Source organism: Xenopus laevis, chromosome 6L, assembly GCF_017654675.1.
Source record: "Xenopus laevis strain J_2021 chromosome 6L, Xenopus_laevis_v10.1, whole genome shotgun sequence".
Taxonomy (NCBI): Eukaryota; Metazoa; Chordata; class Amphibia; order Anura; family Pipidae; genus Xenopus; species Xenopus laevis.
Genome location: NC_054381.1, coordinates 69,797,520 through 69,818,740, shown reverse-complemented (window position 1 = coordinate 69,818,740; position 21,221 = coordinate 69,797,520). Strand labels below are relative to the sequence as shown.

General features: G+C 38.0%; 1 protein-coding gene and 1 long non-coding RNA gene across 7 annotated transcripts in view; both read right to left on the bottom strand.

Moving 5' to 3' along the window:
* LOC121394646 overlaps positions 1-21,221 on the bottom strand; it is a 58,504-nt gene that overhangs the window by 35,539 nt on the left and 1,744 nt on the right. For 2 of the 6 annotated variants that reach the window (XM_041566155.1, XM_041566153.1), the window contains exons 2-4: positions 4,409-4,490; positions 4,189-4,263; positions 1,199-1,228 (exon numbers count right to left, since the gene is read on the bottom strand). In XM_041566155.1, coding sequence (XP_041422089.1) covers positions 1,199-1,228; positions 4,189-4,263; positions 4,409-4,490 — 187 coding nt within the window. Of the gene's footprint in view, positions 1-1,198; positions 1,229-4,188; positions 4,264-4,408; positions 4,491-9,007; positions 9,204-21,221 lie in introns of those variants that run through there. The other 4 variants (XM_041566154.1, XM_041566156.1, XM_041566157.1 and 1 more) reach the window with 3 other exon arrangements.
* LOC121394649 lies at positions 9,024-19,748 on the bottom strand. The gene is made up of 2 exons (XR_005961898.1): positions 17,601-19,748; positions 9,024-9,101 (listed from the first exon to the last, which is right to left on the bottom strand). It is a non-coding gene; the product is annotated as an uncharacterized LOC121394649 (long non-coding RNA).

The window sequence follows — 21,221 nt, the reverse complement described above, 5'->3', positions numbered from 1 at the left end:
ACACCCCTTGTATAATTCACTAACACCCTCTTTTGACTGTTCCAATTCCCACATTTGCTCCAATAAGAACTCCTTTAAGCCTATATTCTTATATGCTGCACAATTTTCAACTTACTCCCCTTTCCCCCTCTCTCACAATCTGCTCACACATTTTCTGACACACACATGCCATGACCTGAAAAATATAAATGTCACTTTTTTTTTTTTTTTAATACTACCATTTATAACATAGGCTGGCTGGCAAAATGTTAATTCACTTTCTCATCATGTTACAGATTAACTACTGCAATTCTGTATTGGCTAACCTCTTCCGTAGCACACGCCTTATCAATTTCTCTTCTTTGGTCATGCGACCCAGCAAATCCCTGCAATGGCTTCTGCTACTGTTGACAAAGTTCAAAGCAGATCTCAACTCTGCCCCACCATATTACTTAACTTATTTCCATTTCCCAATCTCTCTGCATTTAAATGATTTCTTAAAGGGGGTGTACACCTTTAAATTAACTTTTAGTGTGATGTAGAGTGTGATATTCTGAGAAAGTTTGTAATTTGTTTTCATTTATTATTATTTGTGTTTTTTTAGTTATTTAGCTTTTTATTCAGCAGTTGGCAATTTCATCAATCGGGTTGCTAGGGGTCCACATTACCCTAGCAACCATTCATTGATTTGAAAAAGAGACTGGCATATTACTGACTAATAAAAAGTAGCACTAAGAATACATTTATAGCCTTACAGAGCATTTGTTTTAGATGGGGTCAGTGACCCCCCATTTGAAAGCATGGAAGAGTCAAAATAAGAAGGCAAATAATTAAAAAACTATAAAAAAAATAAATAATGAAGACCAATTGAAAAGTTGCTTAGAATTAGCCATTCTATAATATCCTAAAAGTTAACTTGAAGATGAACCACCCCTTTAAAACATATTTCTTTACAGAAGCTCATGCTATATTTGGTATTTGAATGTTGTATAGTTTGCTATTGCAAACTTTTCAAATGAAAGCTAAGTCACGGCTACATTGGGTGAATGATGTATCCCTGGACTTGGGGATTACCAAATCGGGCTTGTTTGAGGGTTACATTTCTCCCATTGGGTGTTCTGAAGTGCCTGGCACAATGTACAATACTACCGATTATTTTTAACACATTTATAAAGCGTCAACATATTTAGAGAAATTTAAAAAAGACAAAAATACTTACGTCACATTTATGTCCATATCGAGGATTGGCCTAAAAACAAGCAAAAAATCCAAGTTTTATTTTTGAATTTCAGGCAAGAGAGAGCATTGTATATATATTTGATACAGATTCAACAGAGAAAATGACATTGCCATACACACCCAATGCTTCCAATGTAGGTAGGACAGTCCTAAATCACTGACCCTCTAAAGCAAGGGGGTTTATGGGGGGGTGGCGTTTCAGATAGATCAAGGACATGTCAAGCCTAAATGGGTTTTCATGCACAGCCTAAAGGCTCCCCTCCCCAAGTGATGGGAGGTGAGCAATGCTGCAAAACAAGAAGGCAACATTTTCTAATTGGACCAGTGTTGTTAGTGGAGTACCGCAGGGCTCTGTACTAGGTCCTTTGTTTTCAACTTGTTTATTAATGACCCGGAGGTGGGCATTGAAACAGTAATACCTTGGAGCAAATTGCTTCCATACACTCCTTCCCCCTTTAACCGCCAAGCACGTACGGCATACGTGCTGGTGGTTCAGGGCTCAGGCTGCCAAGAACGTACACCGTATGTTCTGCTGCAGCTGAGCCCTTCATTCTGCATCGGCGGCTTTTGCTGCCTCCACAGAGAGTCAGGTGCAACGAGGCTGGGGGGCTGTCAAGTCGGATCTGCAACGCGATAACTCTGCAGACACACTGTCCAGGCTGCCTCCAGTGATCCTCCTGCTACAGAAACGGCAAGTACACTTTTTTCTTTTTTCTACACACTTGCAGTACATTTATACACTTACGCACACATTTTAGTAAAGATTGGTATTTTTTATTTTAATTCTATTTTTTATTTTAGCACACTTGCTTCCTTCTGTACACTTATTTTCACACTTAGAAGTGCACAAACATATACACACAAACTCACAAACAGGTTTTTTTTTTACTTATTCATTGTACTGTTATCTTTTTGGAAGCGTGACGATTGGATAATCAAATTTGGCCACTAATTACGCTGTCGGATCAGTCATTTTGTCATTTCATTGATTTACGCTATTTTTGTGGTTTTATTGCAATTTTATCCCTGCATTATTGTTCCTTATGTATCTTTAGTATAGTTTTGCGGTTTGGTGCTTTGGTATAGAAAGATATATTTTACTTAGTTTGATCCGCCAGAATATATGCTTTCCATAAAAACCTCTACGTTTAGAAAAGCTTTGCAGTTTGGTGTAGAAAGATGTCTTTATCTTTGTTGGATTCATCAGAATGTGTACTTTCCAAAGATATATGGTTATGGGGGGGGGGTCTTTGCTGTTAGGAGGGTCTTGAGGCACATTATATGAATTCAAGGTTCTATGTTCACAGAAGGCGAATCGGCACCGGAGACAACTCATATGCACTATTTTCATTTGTGATTTTTTTCATTTTATTAGACACTTAGAAGCCTATATTTTTTATAGAAGTTGAATTCTTCTTCATGCCTCCTCAAGGCTCTGTCCTAAAACCCTTGCTATTTTTTCTGTATACTTCCTGATTTGACCAACTAATACATTAATTGGTTACTAATACCATCTCTGAACTGATGATACTCAGATTCAACTATCACCTCCCAATCTCAATCCAGATCTATTAACTCAGATCTCCTCAGTCAGTCATTTAAACCTTTTATCAAATAGTTTAAATGAAGGCATCAATCTAGATCTATTAATCTACATGTATTCATTTACTAGTCACACAATATGTATGTAAATAGGGCTTTAATATAAATATTAGCATTATTTTGCTTAGTTTTTATCATATGCATGTTTCCTCTATATTAGCTTATATTCAGATACAGTTGCTCTTACAATGTTTATTGATATGATATGATAATGTTGCCTCCCTGGTTATGATCTAGCAGAGTAGGATGCAAGTCCCTCTGTGTTCCTTATTAGGTGGTGCTCGGAATCTCTGGAAAGGTTTATTTTACCTTTAGTTTAAAGCCATCTAAAAGGTGACCCACGAGACAATAAAAGCTACTGACCCTACAGTCCAGACCTAGTTGGCAGCTTATTAACCTGTGCATCGGACCTACTGACATGCCTGCCTGACTGGCTGTTATCTGGCCAAAAATCAGCCAGCTACCTAATCGGGCAGGTCTAATTCTTCTCTCAGGATGAGAACCACATTTACAATCTATATGATCCCATATCACCAAGCTCAAGATAGCCATAACAGAAAAATCTGCTTATTTGGTTACCTTGTGTAGATGTATTTAGATCAAGGAATGGATGTCTTACTCCTAACCATAAGAACCAATAACATTCTGAAAGCATATATTACCATTAATGACTCCACTTGCACCTTGTCTCCTCAGGTTCAGTGACTTACTGATTATCTTTGATTTTACCCTGTCCTCCATACCCAAATAGCAAAAGTATGTCACTGTCTATTAATTGACCTTCTTCTGCAGAGACTGTCACCACTCCATCTCATCCACTTAATGCCCTCATATTCAAAGCAGCTCATAGCTATGCTCCACCCTATATCTTTGAACTAATTTTAAAGTACTTTACTTGCATATGGCTGAACAAACCAATGTCTGATTGGTTGTCAAGTGTTAATGCCCTGGTACATGTTTTTCCAGTGTTAGTAAATGAGCACCACTAGCATGTTTCTTTGTCATGATCCAAGATACTGATATTTCTTAGTACCAGCTGTTTCAGCCCTTACTGAACATGCTCCTGGACTTGAACCTGCTTAGATTTACCAGCAACAAGTTACCAACAGTTTAGAAACTCAGCTTCTGATATGATGGGGAGGGTGTAAAATAGTTAATTTTTTAAAAACTACATTTTAGAGAAACCAAAAAAAGAGACTGAATGAAGTTATGTTTGTGGTTTACCATATAAAAATATGATTTGTAATTTAATATGCAGATTTATTAACATTAACAAAATGTTGATTTAAACAATGCAACTATACTGTATAGTCATTTTAGTCAACACCCATATTCGTGTCCACAAAGTCTGAATACTGTTAAAGTTACCTGCATAGGTCCTTTTGCCCTCTTCATATCAAACAGCTCATCATCTTTAGAAAAGTAATCAGAAGTGTCATATGTCTGAAATAGGGTTAAGATGTAATGTTAGTGCCAGAAAAAAATATTCCAGAAACAGTTCATGTACATTTAAAAATATCCTCACAGGCTTTTATTTTTTATACACATACATATTACCTCTATATGTATTATAAGATGCATTACTTACATATCTTCTATAATACGGGTAGTGGCTGCTTCTTAAATGCCTTCCACTTCTTGGTCTGTACATTTTCTTATTCTTTTGTAACCTGTGACAAATTAAATATAAAACATGCAAAAAGTCAGGTCTGCACACTCAAATACGAATCTTGAGACTCAGGTGGTAAAATTGAAATATGTTTTACTGGTTAAAAAAGAACAAGCAAACAAGAAGCATAATGTTTAACAAAAACAGAAAACATTTCACATGATGCTAATATACATACCACCCTTAAGGTACAAGCAAGGCAGAAAAGAAGACTACAAGGAGCGAATACACCTGCCAAAATGAGAATAACCCCAACGTTTCGGCAAATAGCCTTTGTCAAGGGGATTCTGATGTGTAAGGGGATTAGCAATGAAATAAATACCCTCTTCAATAATGCGTTCATTTCTGTTTTCGCGCGCAACCCGTACGTTCGTGTCTGTGACGTCACATGCGCCTACGTCCCTTCCGACGTTGATACGTTCGGCGTGGTGACGCGGCTCCCTAACCGATCGTTTCCTCGGGTAAACATCGCGCGAGAATAGACTATGGGTGCTCTTTCTTAAAAAAAATATAAATGTGCAATGAGAACTACATTGGCAGTCACGCCATATCCTAGCAACCCCAATATTTTCGCAACAGATAAAAGATTTAGACATTGGATCTAGTGTTATAATAAAAATCTCAACCCCCTTAAAGTTACATAATCCATTTAAAGTGATATTGCAATAATTAATACAAACAGTGTTTAGACATTATTCTATACATATCATTCATAGATTATATATCGTGATAATCAATTGATCATATTATACTCATAAAATTACAGAATAAGTATAAAAATTAAGTGTCAATATTAATAAATACATGTAGTAGAATTATATACCATAAAGTGCAAGTGCATAGTACCATAAATAGAGGTTATTAGAAAAAGAGGTTATTAAAATATTTCATACAAAAAAATACATATTACAATTCCTCAGGTACTAATCTAGTACAAATATGGTGTCCAGTGCAAATCGATCACCAACGTGGTATGTCCTCATCAAATCCATAATAAAAGTTAACGTGAAGATACTCATAAAAAATGTTCATGTCAATCATAGATAGGGGTAAATAGCACAGATTCAAATCCGTCACCAATGTCCTATTAAATCTGAAAGAATAACGGTATTCGTTACGATCAAAACCACAAATATACACAAAATACTACACAAACACCAGAATACAAAATAAAACCCATTTTATACACAGGCTGAGGTCATAGACAATTAATAACTATCACAGCGGAGTCAGAAAAATAGGGACAGCTCCCTGTCCTCATTTAGGCCATTAGGGGAGAGGCAATTCAATTTGTATATCCATTTCAATTCCCTCTGTTTGAGAAGTAGCTCTCTATTGCCACCTCGAGTTGGTCTCTTGACCAGCTCTATTCCCATGAATCGTAACTGATTCACTTGATGTTGTGCCTGCATGAAATGTCTAGCTATCGGGGACGAATTTTTACCCAGTCTCACATCGCTCCGATGTTCTCCAATTCTCACAGTTAGGGATCTAGTTGTCTCCCCCACATAGATCTTTCCACATGGACATTTCACCATGTAGATGACATGATCTGACTGACAATTGATGTAGTCCCTCATTTCATAGCTTTTGCCACTCATTGGATGATAAAATTTGTCAGTACGAACTACAAAGTTGCAGTTAACACACCTCCCACATTTAAACATCCCCTTAGTTCCACTCAATACAAGAATTCCGACCATTAAGTTCACCTTAGAATTTGATCGATGTCAAGTACATTTTTTGGATGTGACTATAGAGGTACAAGGAGGGAGACTTATGACGGATATCTATAGGAAACCTACAGATAGAATTACCTACCTTGATCCCCGCAGTTTCCATCCACCTTCAACCACAAGGGGTTTACCCTATAGCCAGCTATTACGTGTGAGACGGATTGTAAGTACAGATACCAAGTTTGATGAGAGAGCAGGAGAAATGTTGACCCACTTTAAGAGCAGGGGTTATGAGACTGGTGTCCTCTTGGAGGCCAAACAGAGGGCTAAGGAAAAACCTAGATCTACTTTATTGACGAAGACACAGAATAAAAAGACAGATAGATTGCCTTTTGTTTCCACATATTCCACTAAATCAGGGCAGGTGAAGAATATAATAAATCATCATTGGCATTTGTTACAGATGGACCATAGGTTACGACCGTGGGTAGCTGATCCTCCAATGATGGCGTACAAAAGAGCGACAAACTTGCGGGACCAGCTGGTACATGCCCTGAGTGAACCTCCTAAAAAACAAGGTACTTGGCTGAGTGGAACTAAGGGGATGTTTAAATGTGGGAGGTGTGTTAACTGCAACTTTGTAGTTCGTACTGACAAATTTTATCATCCAATGAGTGGCAAAAGCTATGAAATGAGGGACTACATCAATTGTCAGTCAGATCATGTCATCTACATGGTGAAATGTCCATGTGGAAAGATCTATGTGGGGGAGACAACTAGATCCCTAACTGTGAGAATTGGAGAACATCGGAGCGATGTGAGACTGGGTAAAAATTCGTCCCCGATAGCTAGACATTTCATGCAGGCACAACATCAAGTGAATCAGTTACGATTCATGGGAATAGAGCTGGTCAAGAGACCAACTCGAGGTGGCAATAGAGAGCTACTTCTCAAACAGAGGGAATTGAAATGGATATACAAATTGAATTGCCTCTCCCCTAATGGCCTAAATGAGGACAGGGAGCTGTCCCTATTTTTCTGACTCCGCTGTGATAGTTATTAATTGTCTATGACCTCAGCCTGTGTATAAAATGGGTTTTATTTTGTATTCTGGTGTTTGTGTAGTATTTTGTGTATATTTGTGGTTTTGATCGTAACGAATACCGTTATTCTTTCAGATTTAATAGGACATTGGTGACGGATTTGAATCTGTGCTATTTACCCCTATCTATGATTGACATGAACATTTTTTATGAGTATCTTCACGTTAACTTTTATTATGGATTTGATGAGGACATACCACGTTGGTGATCGATTTGCACTGGACACCATATTTGTACTAGATTAGTACCTGAGGAATTGTAATATGTATTTTTTTGTATGAAATATTTTAATAACCTCTTTTTCTAATAACCTCTATTTATGGTACTATGCACTTGCACTTTATGGTATATAATTCTACTACATGTATTTATTAATATTGACACTTAATTTTTATACTTATTCTGTAATTTTATGAGTATAATATGATCAATTGATTATCACGATATATAATCTATGAATGATATGTATAGAATAATGTCTAAACACTGTTTGTATTAATTATTGCAATATCACTTTAAATGGATTATGTAACCTTAAGGGGGTTGAGATTTTTATTATAACACTAGATCCAATGTCTAAATCTTTTATCTGTTGCGAAAATATTGGGGTTGCTAGGATACGGCGTGACTGCCAATGTAGTTCTCATTGCACATTTATATTTTTTTTAAGAAAGAGCACCCATAGTCTATTCTCGCGCGATGTTTACCCGAGGAAACGATCGGTTAGGGAGCCGCGTCACCACGCCGAACGTATCAACGTCGGAAGGGACGTAGGCGCATGTGACGTCACAGACACGAACGTACGGGTAGCGCGCGAAAACAGAAATGAACGCATTATTGAAGAGGGTATTTATTTCATTGCTAATCCCCTTACACATCAGAATCCCCTTGACAAAGGCTATTTGCCGAAACGTTGGGGTTATTCTCATTTTGGCAGGTGTATTCGCTCCTTGTAGTCTTCTTTTCTGCCTTGCTTGTACCTTAAGGGTGGTATGTATATTAGCATCATGTGAAATGTTTTCTGTTTTTGTTAAACATTATGCTTCTTGTTTGCTTGTTCTTTTTTAACCAGTAAAACATATTTCAATTTTACCACCTGAGTCTCAAGATTCGTATTTGAGTGTGCAGACCTGACTTTTTGCATGTACTATATTTGGTTGCTCTGTAGGGGTGACCTAAAGGTTATTTTGCACCTCCCACTGCATTGTTTTCTCTTGTATTTTTTGAATAAGGTGTGCCCTCCATTCATCTGTATTTCTAAATTAAATATAAAAGCCAGGTGGACGCCCTGCAAAAGTTACAAATACATTTTCAAATTTGTTCTCATAATTCTATTATACTGTACTTACATTGTAATATAGAAATTTAAGTTGAAAAAGACAGATCCTAGCTGCTAATTGATACAGAGCATGGCAGAAAACCCCAACTGAAGTCTCTCGAATTAGCCACAAAGGGGCAAAAAATTCCAAGAGGGAAATCAGACCAGTTTAAGCTATAAGATCATTTTAGTTTTATTCTATTTTCTTTCTGACTAAAAAAACATCCAACCCCATATGAAAACAGGGGTTAGCAGTATGTTAAAAAAGCAAAATGCTGCCTCTGCAAAGTAATTCTTAAAGGACCAGTAACATCAACATTTTTAAAAAAAAACAAAAATTGTTAGTATACATCGGAACAAAAACACAATTTAAACAAATTAAACTTTAAAATCGCAAAGTCTTTATTAAGATATAACTTACCGAAACTCCACTTGCGCTCTTCTTCAGAAAGTCAATGGCGATCCATTGTGCGGCGCTCGATTTCTCCTCCCTGCCTTCCTTATATATGATAGCCCTGAATTGGAGCGGAATCGTAGTTTAGGTAAGTTATTTCTTAATAAAGGCTTTGTGATTTTAATTTGTCTTGGTGTTTTTTTTTCTTCTATGTATACTAACAAATTATTTAAACAACATTTTTTGATGTTACTGTTCTTTTAATGATGAACTATCCCAAAAATGAAAATGGAATATAATCTTAATATTACAGAAATAAGAATATTTCCAAATATAATTGATTAAATATCATGGACTTTTTCTGAAACAATGAAATTAGTCTTCTACACAGCAGTATCTCTTCATGCAGGAGTTGTCAGATGGACAGCTAGACCTAGCTTTTACCAAAGCTTCACTTTACCAAAAAGATGTAATTAGAACTCATGCTTTCAGAAAACCAGACTCTTGACAGAAATTGTATCTCTCTACATGCAGGATTTGTGCCAAAGTCAGTTATTTTGTTAGATTTTATTTGTGGTAGACTTTATTACACTGGGATCTACTCGACCCTGGCCCCCATCAGGAGATCTACCTTGATAACGTGCAGCGACCATTTTTGACCATGCCCATTTTGTGGCCAGACCCCCTTATTACCATATTCATTTTACAAAATTTGGCAGAATATGAAAGTTTGAACACACTCCCTTCCCCTCCGTGCTTGCTGCTCTCAGCTTTCCCTTCTCTCAGCCTTGCCTCCTGTGTCCTTCCCCTCCGTGCCTGCAGCCTGATCCCTCTCCCTTCCTCTGTGCTGTGCTTGTCCCCCACCTTCCCTCCATGCTGTGCTTCTGCCCCACCTTCCCTCCGTGCTGTGCTTCTGCCCACCTTCCCTCCGTGCTGTGCTTGTCCCCCCTTCCCTCTGTGCTTGTCCCCCCTTCCCTCTGTGCTGTGCTTGTCCCCCACTTTCCCTTCATGTTGGGGTAGACCAAGATTGAAGTCCTGGGCAACCCTGCCCTAAATGTATTGGACCTAACTGACCTAGACTCCAGCATGAAGAGAGAATGAAAAGAAACAGATTGCTAAGAATGGAGCAGTGAAGGCCGATATAATATACATGACTTTCCACCTCAAATCAATAAATCTTGATCAGTGGAGGACTGCTGGTGCATCGGGAAGTGTGGAGTCAGTGCTGGACTGTAGGAAAATGTCCTAACAGTAGGCACATGGCTGTCATGCATTCACTGTCTGGGATGGATTCTAAAAGATTATTAAATCATTGCTTTCATAAAGAGGTAACATCCCAGGGGCGGAGTCTGCTTGCTAACTAAGATGGACGCTTGAAGTGTGTGCTCCGTCATTAAAGAGACACCAGAAAATAACCTTTTTTTATATCATGTATCTTTGCATACTATTTATAATGTTGTCATATAAGTATTTGTCAGATGCTTTTACATTACCTTTCTTACCCCCATGTTTCTCTATGAGGGGGCTGCCATATTTGTGCAGCAGTAGTCAGTTAGTCAGCATTAGAAACTCTAACTGACAGGCTGAGAAGGGACAGTCAGGTTGGCAAAACAGTCAGGTTAAGTTTTGTAATTACTTACAAAAACAGTACTATCCGTGAAAAAATGATCAACATGACCTATAGGTAACTTTTAATGCAGATTGATAAGAAAATTTTTAGTGTCAGTATCACTTTAAGGAGGACACGATGAGGGAGAAATAAGAGAGCATTACCCTCAAAGTGCATAATATTACAGCTCAGCATCGAATAAATGAGGGGGACCAAGAAAGTGCAGAAAAAGCAACAGAAAGCAGTCACTACTTTCTTTAATCCAGCTTCAGCTAAAAATTCATGTGAAGGAGCGGACACCGGCGCCATCATGGATCCACGACGCAGCCCAAAAGAAAATACAGTACCGCAAGCCATGGCGAACAAGCTTTCAGAACAGGCACTGGCTACGGCAGCTCAAATCAAAGAGATGCTACAAGACATGAAAAACACACGTTGCTGAGTGATATTAAACGACTCTCCGATGATCAGGGCGATCGCACAGCTCATATGGAAGACAAGATGTGCGAGTTTGCAGAACCCCATAATGAGTTAGCAGACTCCTAGAGTAAGACCCAGACGGAATTAGAGTGCCTGTCGGACAAGGTGATAGACCTGGAGGATAGATCCCATAGGAACATCCTACATTTTAGGGACATCCCAGAGTCTGTACTCCCTAGAGACTTGGAGAACCACATTACTGAGCTGCTTAAAGCTGTGTTACCGGATTTACATGTCCTAGCAATGGCGACAGACCACATAGGGTTCCAAAGCCCAGAGCAGCCCCTGATGTCATGTCATGATGCATTGGCCAGATTTGTGTTTATCAAAACAAGAGACAAACTACTATCCCTGGCTCGTAAAAAGAAAACTGGCCAAGACATTATCAGCAAGTACAAATATATATGGACTTATCCCCTGCAACCTTCATAAGACACAAGTCCTTTGCCAAGATCACCAAAATATTGAGGCAAAACAGCATTCCATATCATTGGGAATATCCAGTTAAATTAATAATTCAGCGTAATGGGACTCCTACACTTTCTACGGTGACTGAGGCTAAAAAAGCTCTTGCCAGATGGGACCTAACAACCATTGATGATCAGGCACTACCTCCAAGACGGCAAACACCTTTGCATACACAGAGGAAACTTCAAAAGGAATGGCAAAAAGTGTGACGTTCTCTCTATCATTTACAGATCACTCCCACACCAACTCTAGCTTTATGTGACATGTTAACGCCTATGACAAGAGATTAAAATCTTACTCCTACCCCACTGACTCCATAACATCTTAACTGGAGTCGTATAGTGGTTACCAGCAGACAACCGCACAAACCATTTGGTTTACTATGCAATATATGGTTTACATATATGTTCTATGTTTATAAATAGTTAATTATGTTATAGGTTTGGAAATGTTTAGTACATGGGTATATCAGCTTTTTTTGTGTTTGGCTGTATTGATATTTTTAGGGAAAAGCATGCACGCTGGCAGCAGAAATGGTATGCTTTTATTCATTAAACTGTCGGGGTCTAAACTCCCCCAACAAACCTAACTAAATCCTTAATGACGCTTATAAATCAAGTACAGATATTCTGTTTTGCCAGGAAACACATTTCTGCAGAGCAGCCCCCCCCCCTAAATTTTATAGCAAACGATTTCTACATAATTATCACGCCCAGGCTAAAAACAAATCTTAAAGGTGTTTTCATCCTCATATCATCTAAAACACCATTCCAGTTTAAAGGCATGCATGCTGACCCTGCAGGTAGACACCTGATGTTAATATGTAAACTAGGCAATGTTACGTATTCCCTGATTAACATCTATGCCCCAAATGAAAACCAGAATACTTTTTTAAGGAATGATTTTTCAAAACTTCTCCAGTATAAGATAGGGAAATGTGTAATAGCAGGGGATTTCAATATGATTTCAGACCCACATATGGCTGTCCTTAAAGGTAAAAGGGGCTCTATCTCAAAAGCACAAAGAAGCCATGCTAAAGACTTTAATAGTCTACTACATACTCAAGGGTTAATAGATGTTTGGAGGGCGAAAAAGTCTATAGCCAAGGATTTTACTTATTTTTCACCCCAATTTCAAACATACGAGAATAGATGCATTTTTAGCGGATCCCCAAACCACCACTCAAACTACACAAACCTGGATAGAGTTAAGAACATGGTTGGATGATGCACCCCTAGGAATACAAATTCCAAACAATACTCCTCTTAGTGGTGAACTTCCATGGAGGTTAAATGACAGTTTGTTACTCAGAGAGGAAAACAAGCCTCAAATAGAACAAGTTATCACTCAATATTTTAATCAAAATTCCAATGGATAAGTTAATCCGCAAACAGTCTGGTTAGCACATAAGGCAGTCTTAAGGGGAGAACTTATATCTCTAGCAAAAAAAAAAAACTAGAGAAGAGACCCAACTACAATTAGAAACCAAAATAAAAGCTCTGGAAAGGCAAGCATTCCAACAAAATAAAACCCCACCTCTGCAAGTAGTGGCTGCATTAAGGCGTCAATTGAATAAAATTCTAGAAGCAAAAACAGCTTACAGACTAAAACTACTTAAAAAATGATTCTACACTAACAGTAATAAAGCAGACAAACTACTTGCAACACAATTTTAAAAAAAAACGACAAGCCCAGAGCAGAATTTATCTACACAAGGGAAACTAACAGACCCCAAGATCATAGCAGATGAATTCGCCAAGTACTATTCTAACCTTTATAATCTTAAAACGGATAGTACGGTAGTGCAACCAACCCTAGACACTATAAAAATGTATCTCAGCAACCTAACCCTCCCACAACCAACACAATCAAAAATAGAAACTTTAAACGCACCAATATCTGAAGAAGAAATTACAACGGTTAGAAAAAACCTAAAAACATAAAGCCCCAGACCCTGATGGGTTTTCGAATAGTTATTACAAAATGTTCTAACATTGTCTAACATCGTTTAACATTGTTTTAACATTCCACATTTTACAAGGTTACAAATATGCGTATAAATTTGATTGGAGAGATTCCTATTTAACCTTTTTAGGCCTGAAGCTGCCCAAGGATCCAGCTAAATTATCAGCCATTATTGAAGATGGTAGAATCAGAATGTGCAACGTGGAAATCATACTCAATATCTTGGCTGGGCAGGACAGTTTCAATAAAAATGAATATATTACCAAAAATATTGTACTTATTTAGGACACTTCATATAGCATTACCTCCACAGTACAACCCAGCCATACAATGAATCATTAACAGATTCATATGGGCTAATAAACCCCCCAAGTATAGCTTTCTGCTGCTCTCAACTCCCAAGAAGCTCAGGAGGACTGGGAATTCCAAACATAAAAATGTATTATATTGCAACAATACTGGAGACGGTGGTGCGCTTACATTCTCCCCCAGGTATGAGAAATTGGGTAGATCTAGAAACAGGTTTTGCTAAAGATAGAAATGTAGTTCAGCTATTTTGGCTGCCCAAACGTAACAGACCTCCAATGTGCCCTTGTTACCAACAACTCATATTACAGCACTGAGGTACATTCCCGAATATAAACCTTCAGGAATGGAGCGTCAGAGGGATAACCATTATTGGACACCTTTATTTTGCAAACACTTTGAGGAGATTTGAAGACCTGGTTGAAAAGTTCGAACTACCACGCTCCCAACATTATACACACCTTCAAATAGTACACCTTCTGAAATCTCAGGCTACAAAAGTTGAAAATGTAGGACTGGGTACCAGAATGGAACATCTGCGTGGTAAAGCATGGAACTGTAAAGCAAACATTTCAGACTGCCACAGGCAGCAGCTCCAGTTACCAGATGACTTTAAATTCTCATATATGTGAAAATGGCAGGAGGACCTCCAAATCCAATTCTCATCGAAACAATGGCAAAAAATTCTATCAGCACCTAAAGGAGGTACCAGCTGCACAAACCATGCGGAAACGCATAATAAAATTAAACATAGGTGGTACTTCACTCCAAAACATATAGCAACTATAAATCCCCAGTACTCTTCACAATATTGAAAACTATGTGGACAAGTTGGAACATTTTTACATATGTGTTGGCAGTGCCCCACAGTGCACCCCTTTTGGACAAAGGTTTGATTTGCTCCATGAGTGGTTAATTACATACTCCCTTGCCAGCCTCAAATAGCTCTCCAACAAATCTATACAGAAAATACTGCATACCTTAACAAAAAGCTATTGTGCCATGTGTTCAATTCAGCGGCTACTTTGATTGCAAAAACTTGGAAACAAACTGAATCTCCTAGCATTCAACACCCCATCCAACAGCTGAACTGCATGGAGAGAATGGCAGCGGGATCACTGGAGGCTAAATACAAATGTGCCCAAATTTGGGACACATGACATCCCATCCAAGTTACATAAGAAGAAATTCTCAATATGTACCTCACCTTAAGACTTAAGTAGACACAAATTTCTGATAAACCAGGATACAGCCTAACCTAACCTTTATACCATGTACAATCTTTTATGTTTTCTTTTTCTTATTTCAACCTGTTTATGATTTAGGTTCTAGTTTTTTTATGCGCTATACATCTCTGTATAAATATCTACATAGACTACATGTAGATTAATGCTATGTTTATATTCTGTGTAACTTTGATGCACAATAAATTTGCAAATTGAAAAAAAAAAAAAAAGTAACATCCCCAGAAGATGTTCACCCTTTTGACAGTTGGGAAGAAATCCACCAATGATCATTTCTGAGAGGCCATAAAGCTGCAGACTTACTATGAACGAAAACACTGCTAACCAGGTAATCATGCAAAATGCATCAATTAGGGGCAGAATTATTAAAGGTCGAAGTGAAAATTCAAATTTAAAAAATTTGAATTTAAAGCTAATTTTTGTGTACTTCAACTAGGGAACAGTCCCAATTCGATTTGAAAAAAATTAGAAAATTAGAATTTCTAAAATATCTAAAACCTGCCGAATTGCTGTTTTAGCCTAAGGTGGACCTCCTAGAACTTTTTTTTTGGAGTCATTGGTGGAAAATTGAAGTTTTTTTGGAAAAACTTCTAATCAAATTCGACCGAATGCGCGATTACTTTTATTTGTACGATTTGAATTTGATCGAAAACTGACCTATTCAGCCAAAAAAAAAACTATTTTTTTAAAATAAATTTCAGTTGGTCTTTTTGAATTCAAATTTCAAAGTTTTTCAAATTCGACCCTTGATAAATCTGCCCCTTTATGAAGCAAAGTGGGACACATGCAGAAAAAGACTTTTGCTTTATCACCTGGGATTGCCATATGCAGCAAAGGGGCAGGTCACTTTATTACCTGCAGGAGAGGATATTCCGCGCAGGTGTTAAGGCTAAGGCCACACTAGGCGATAGCGCCGCGATTTGACTCGCGGCGACTTTTCGCGGCGACTTTTAAGCCGCAATCGCTGGGGAAACTTTTGCGCTGGCGTCTATGGGGAATCGCGAAAAATCGCCAGCGTAAAAACACACGCGGCGATCTTTTTTCTATTGTCGCTCGAAATCGCCTAGCGAGGCAATTTCGAGCGACAGTAGAGAAAAGATCGCCGCGTGTGTTTTTACGCTGGCGATTTTTCGCGATTCCCCATAGACGCCAGCGTTTGCGGCTTAAAAGTCGCAGCGAAAAGTCGCCGCGAGTCAAATCGCGGCGCTATCGCCTAGTGTGGCCTTAGCCTAAAGCATTCAGTCAGTCTGGGCCCTAAGGGTTTTGTGAACACTCATAAAGAACGATTTAAAAAAAAAATGAACCAAAAATGGAAAAGAAGAAAAAGGAAACAAAACACACAAAAAATTTAAAATAAAAGATTTTTGCCTCCACCCCACTAAAAAAGCTAACCATATCAGAGGTGGGTACAGTTGGAAAAAATGGTATACATTTTTCACTCTTACACCCTATCACTGCAAATCCCAAGGCCAATAGTGATGAGCAGATCGGGGGTCAAACCAGCAGGCCCAGATGTGGGTAGCAGACGCTTAACCAGCTGAATTTGTTAACAGCTTGCAGATCTCGACAACAGTGTTCAATGTCTTCCAAATGATTAGACAGAGTTGGGTGCTAGTCAAGCATTTTTTGATGCACATAGCTCTAAAGACTACTTCCAGCAGCCAGTGTGTGTATATATATAAATATATATCCCAAGTGACATTACATTGCATCTGTCAGAGGGGACTTTCTTAAAAATCAGTTGTGAAAACTCAATATTTAAGCCAATACAGGCCTACTCCACTTTCCTATATCAAAGTTTAATATCACTGGTAAGAAAAGTTCAAGGGATAACACAGATCCTTAGCTGTGGTAGCTTACAATTTTTTTACCACTATTGTTAAAGAACGGCTTAATTTCTTAAATGACAATTCAACCCCAAAATAAAACTTTGCCTAATAAAATAAAACATAAGTCTAAGCAAATTTTCAATGTACAGTTATTAAATTTTTTTTTAGTGCTTTTAAAGTTATTTGTTGTCAGGCAACTTTTTATTCTAATGAGAAAATCTGCTCTTTCAAGAATGCCACCTGAAAACAAGATAAAATAAATCAGATACGTTTTATTCGCTAACAGGGAGCACCTACATAGATACAGGTTGTACATAAGTCTTCTAAAACTCACACTTATCAGTCACCCTTTCATACTCCCTCTTGGGGATTTCCAATTCTCCCTGTGGGGCACCCCAAAAACAATTGCTATTAAAAGCATCATTTACTTAACTCCTCTTGTTACTTTTTAAACAATGTTGCAGAAATCTTAGTACCCCAGCAAAGACAGGTCTGTTAGTCAGCTGCCTCGTCTTACATTGTTTCAAAGTCTGAGCCATCAGAGCAGAAACTAGAATAAATATACAACTTACTTAAAAAAACATAGAAAATTTGTAATGAATGTATATTGCAAATTTGCTTGGAATTATGTTTTCTTCAATTAGACAAGACATTTTTTCGGGGGGTTTTATTCCCTTTTAAGTGATATTCACAGCCCAAAGTCATGGATCACTACTTACTCCTCCCACAAAGCTGTTAACATGAAGCTCCTGGCCTCCTGTCTTGCAGAAAATCCTGACACCACAAATCTCCTCACATGAGACAGTGTCGTCACAACTACACATAAGCAGAGTATTGATTCACAAAGTGGGAGTGATGAGCAGAGACAATGCAACTCAGTTTAGTGCATTACACAATTGGACTAGTAAATGGTGGTTGGTCTTTTCCCAATCTTTTGTTTTGTCTGCTTGCACCTCTACTATTACTTTTGTTACAGAACAAAAAATAGAAAAAAGTATTTCTCAGCTCCCAATATTTCCTCTCAGATGTGCTTTAGATTTATGACTTGTTGCCAACAGTACCTGCTGCCATCAGAGCCTCTTGAGACAGCATAACAAAAAAGGTTGGAGTATTTATGCAAACTAGGATAAATTAAGTCATCTTTTTGGTTTCTTTGTACTTTGAGGGTCTCAATATTTTTGTGCAACCAAGTAACAGAATGAGGGCAAATTGATAAAACCAAATATTTTTCCTCTTTCATAGCAGAAATTCCCAGGGCCCCAAAAGGGCATAGGTGAAGACTGATGCTGTTCTAAAGACATGCACAACAACCAGAATCTATCAATCCCTGGCAAGCAATTATTAATTAGGTATATAGACTATTGGTAAATTAAAAAGAAAGTAAAATCCCAAGAAAAAACCTTCTAAAACAAGGAGGGGAAAAAAGGACAGTTATGTACCCGTCCCCCAGTGGTTACTTACAAACATCATCTGGGACTCCTAAGGAAAATCTCAAAGGAGCTGCAACCAGATGAAAGGTTGCAAAATATATTACTGGACCCGACCTTGCTCTCATACAGACATCAAACCATAAACTTTTAAGCTTAAGACCTGTTGAAGCTTTATATCAGTTAGCCAATAAATGCTATCACATTGCCACATCTTTTTCTGTTTTGTTTTTCTGAACTATGGCTGACACAGTACAACACTCTCCTACTAGTGAAGCTTAACAGACACAAATAAGCATTTAAAGGAAAAACTAAACCTCAGCCCATCATCAGCTATCCTCACTGCCCCTCAGCTCACTCCCCTCAACATCTATTCCACTGAAAAGTGCCATCCTCCACTGTCTTCTTGTCCTCTTCTGTTACTTCACCAACAAGGATCTTGGAGGAGCATGTGCAGTTAAATCAGCTTCAACCATGCATGCTCCTGCAAGATCCATGTTGAAGAAAATTACAGATAAGGATCCTAGGATAGGAAAAATTACATGTTTGAAATCCTCCACACGACTCTGCAGATTTATGGCAGGTTGGGACACAAGGGAACTTTTCTTCAAATGAATTGATGTTGGGAGAAACTTGGAGGGGCGCAGTGAAGGGGATAAAACATGGGCTAGGCTGTAAATATGTAATAGAATGTCTAACAAAATAACACAAATCACTAAATGCAAAAAATAAAATCAATGAAATAATATACAAAATGTATACAGGAATACACTGTTTACATGGCAAGAAAACAATATTTTAGAGCAAAAACACACAATACAGTGCATAAAAGGTAAAAAACTGTGTATGTGTAAACTTGAAAATTGTGAATTGTGCATGTATATGTGTGAGCATGCTCATTAGGGTTGCAACCTCGCCCCTTTAAAACCGAAGACATATGGAATACACAGCCTGATCATTTAGATGCATGCTGCAGGCTGAACTGATTTATGAGCAGCCATGCATCTAAATTACTTGCTAATTATCCATGTAGACTGTGTATTCCATATGTGTTTGGTTTTAAAGGGGCGATGTAGCAACCCTAATGCACACCCACAAATAAAATCCACTAATGCGGTACCATCTTATGCCTGGAATATATTGTTTCAAAAAGACTCAAAAGACCTGTGGCATTTGTATTGTATGATGCTTTACATTTTTATAATATAGCATAGGTGAGTCAAGAATGTGCATAGTGACAATTCTGATAAAACTCTAAATATCACTAATTGTAACAATATTTGCAGTTTTGTATTCAACAAAATATGTAGGGTCCTGCAAAATCAGTTACTATAGGTTACTCTCAAGAATGTAAATGAATACATCTACGTTTTTGTTTTGTAATGAGGTATGTATAGTGATATATATATATATATATATATATATATATATATATATATATATATATATAAGAATGTGGATAAATGGATGCACACCGGGATTTTTTAAAAAAAGTTAAAACTCGCTTTTATTTAAATACTTAAAACATGGTCAGGTCAACGTTTCGGTCTCCATCTTAGACCTTTGTCAAGACCCAAATGGTTGGTTAAAAAAGAGCACATATATAGATACATTAATCCCACCCACAAATAGTTACCCTGCCGCTGCTTACTTTAAATCAAAATATTTGGCCCTGTTATATGTATGCAGGCTGTTTCAAACAACATTAGGTGCAGCCCCGGGTAAACCAAACAAGAGAAATTGTAAAATAAAAACAAAAATTGGACAATTGGACCATACAGAAACCTGATTTTTCAGGGCAAAATGTGAAGTTATGAAATCTTAAACCAATATTCAAAGTTACACTGTTCCAGTAATTAGTTATTCTACTAGACCCAAAAGATCTATATATATCCGCTATCCGAATTCAATCAGTATGTCTCGTGTGGCAAAAAGATTGTCAACGCTCATTCAAAAAACATAAAAAGGAACAGTATTCATTTAACCCCGAGGGGGCCAGAGTGTTCAATTTTTTGATCCAAAACACTTCCCGTTGCAGTAGCATCTTAGATCTATTCCCACCTCTACTCAAGGGGGGAATGTGATCAATGGCTATATATTTAAAGGTGGGCAGCCTATGTCCCCTCTCAAGGAAGTGCTTGGCCACTGGTTTCTGTGTCTGTCCATCCCTAAAAGCCGTGCTAATCGCAGATCGGTGGCCATCCATTCGTAGCCTGAGGGTTTGATCCGTTTTTCCTACATAGGAAAGCCCACAAGGACATGTTACTAAGTATATTATATGTGTGGTAGTGCATGTTATATGGTGTCGGATCTGGAAGCGTTTACCCGTATGAGGATGTAAGAAGGATGTGCCTGGAGTCATGTAGCGACAAGACGTGCAGCTTGGGCAGCGGAAACATCCTTGTTTTAAATCTGCTAACCATGTTTTTTTGTTAGTAATATAACAATTCACTGGGTCAGTCTTAACCAGTAAATCACGTAGGTTAGTTCCACGTTTATAGCTAATCATAGGCGGTTCAGAGAGTACATTAGCCAAGTCACTGTCTGCCCCAATAATGTTCCAGTGCCTTTTGACCATATTCCCTAGATCTTTAGTGCCCACATTGTATTTGGTGCTAAAGACTAGTTTTGGGTTTTGTTTACATCTTTCAGATGTATCGTTACATTTTTTATGTGCCGTGTCCAGGGCCGTTCGTAAAACTTCGTCAGGGTACCCTCTATCGCTAAACCTTACCCACATATCCTCAATCTGTTGCTCACACTGGTGGGGATCGGAATTGTTCCTTAAAACCCGGCAAAACTGACTAACAGGTAAGGAATTCTTCAGATGTCGCGGATGAAAGCTTTTATAGTGGAGGAGGGTATTTCTATCGGTCAGTTTACGGAATAAAGTATAGGCAATGTGGTCTCCAT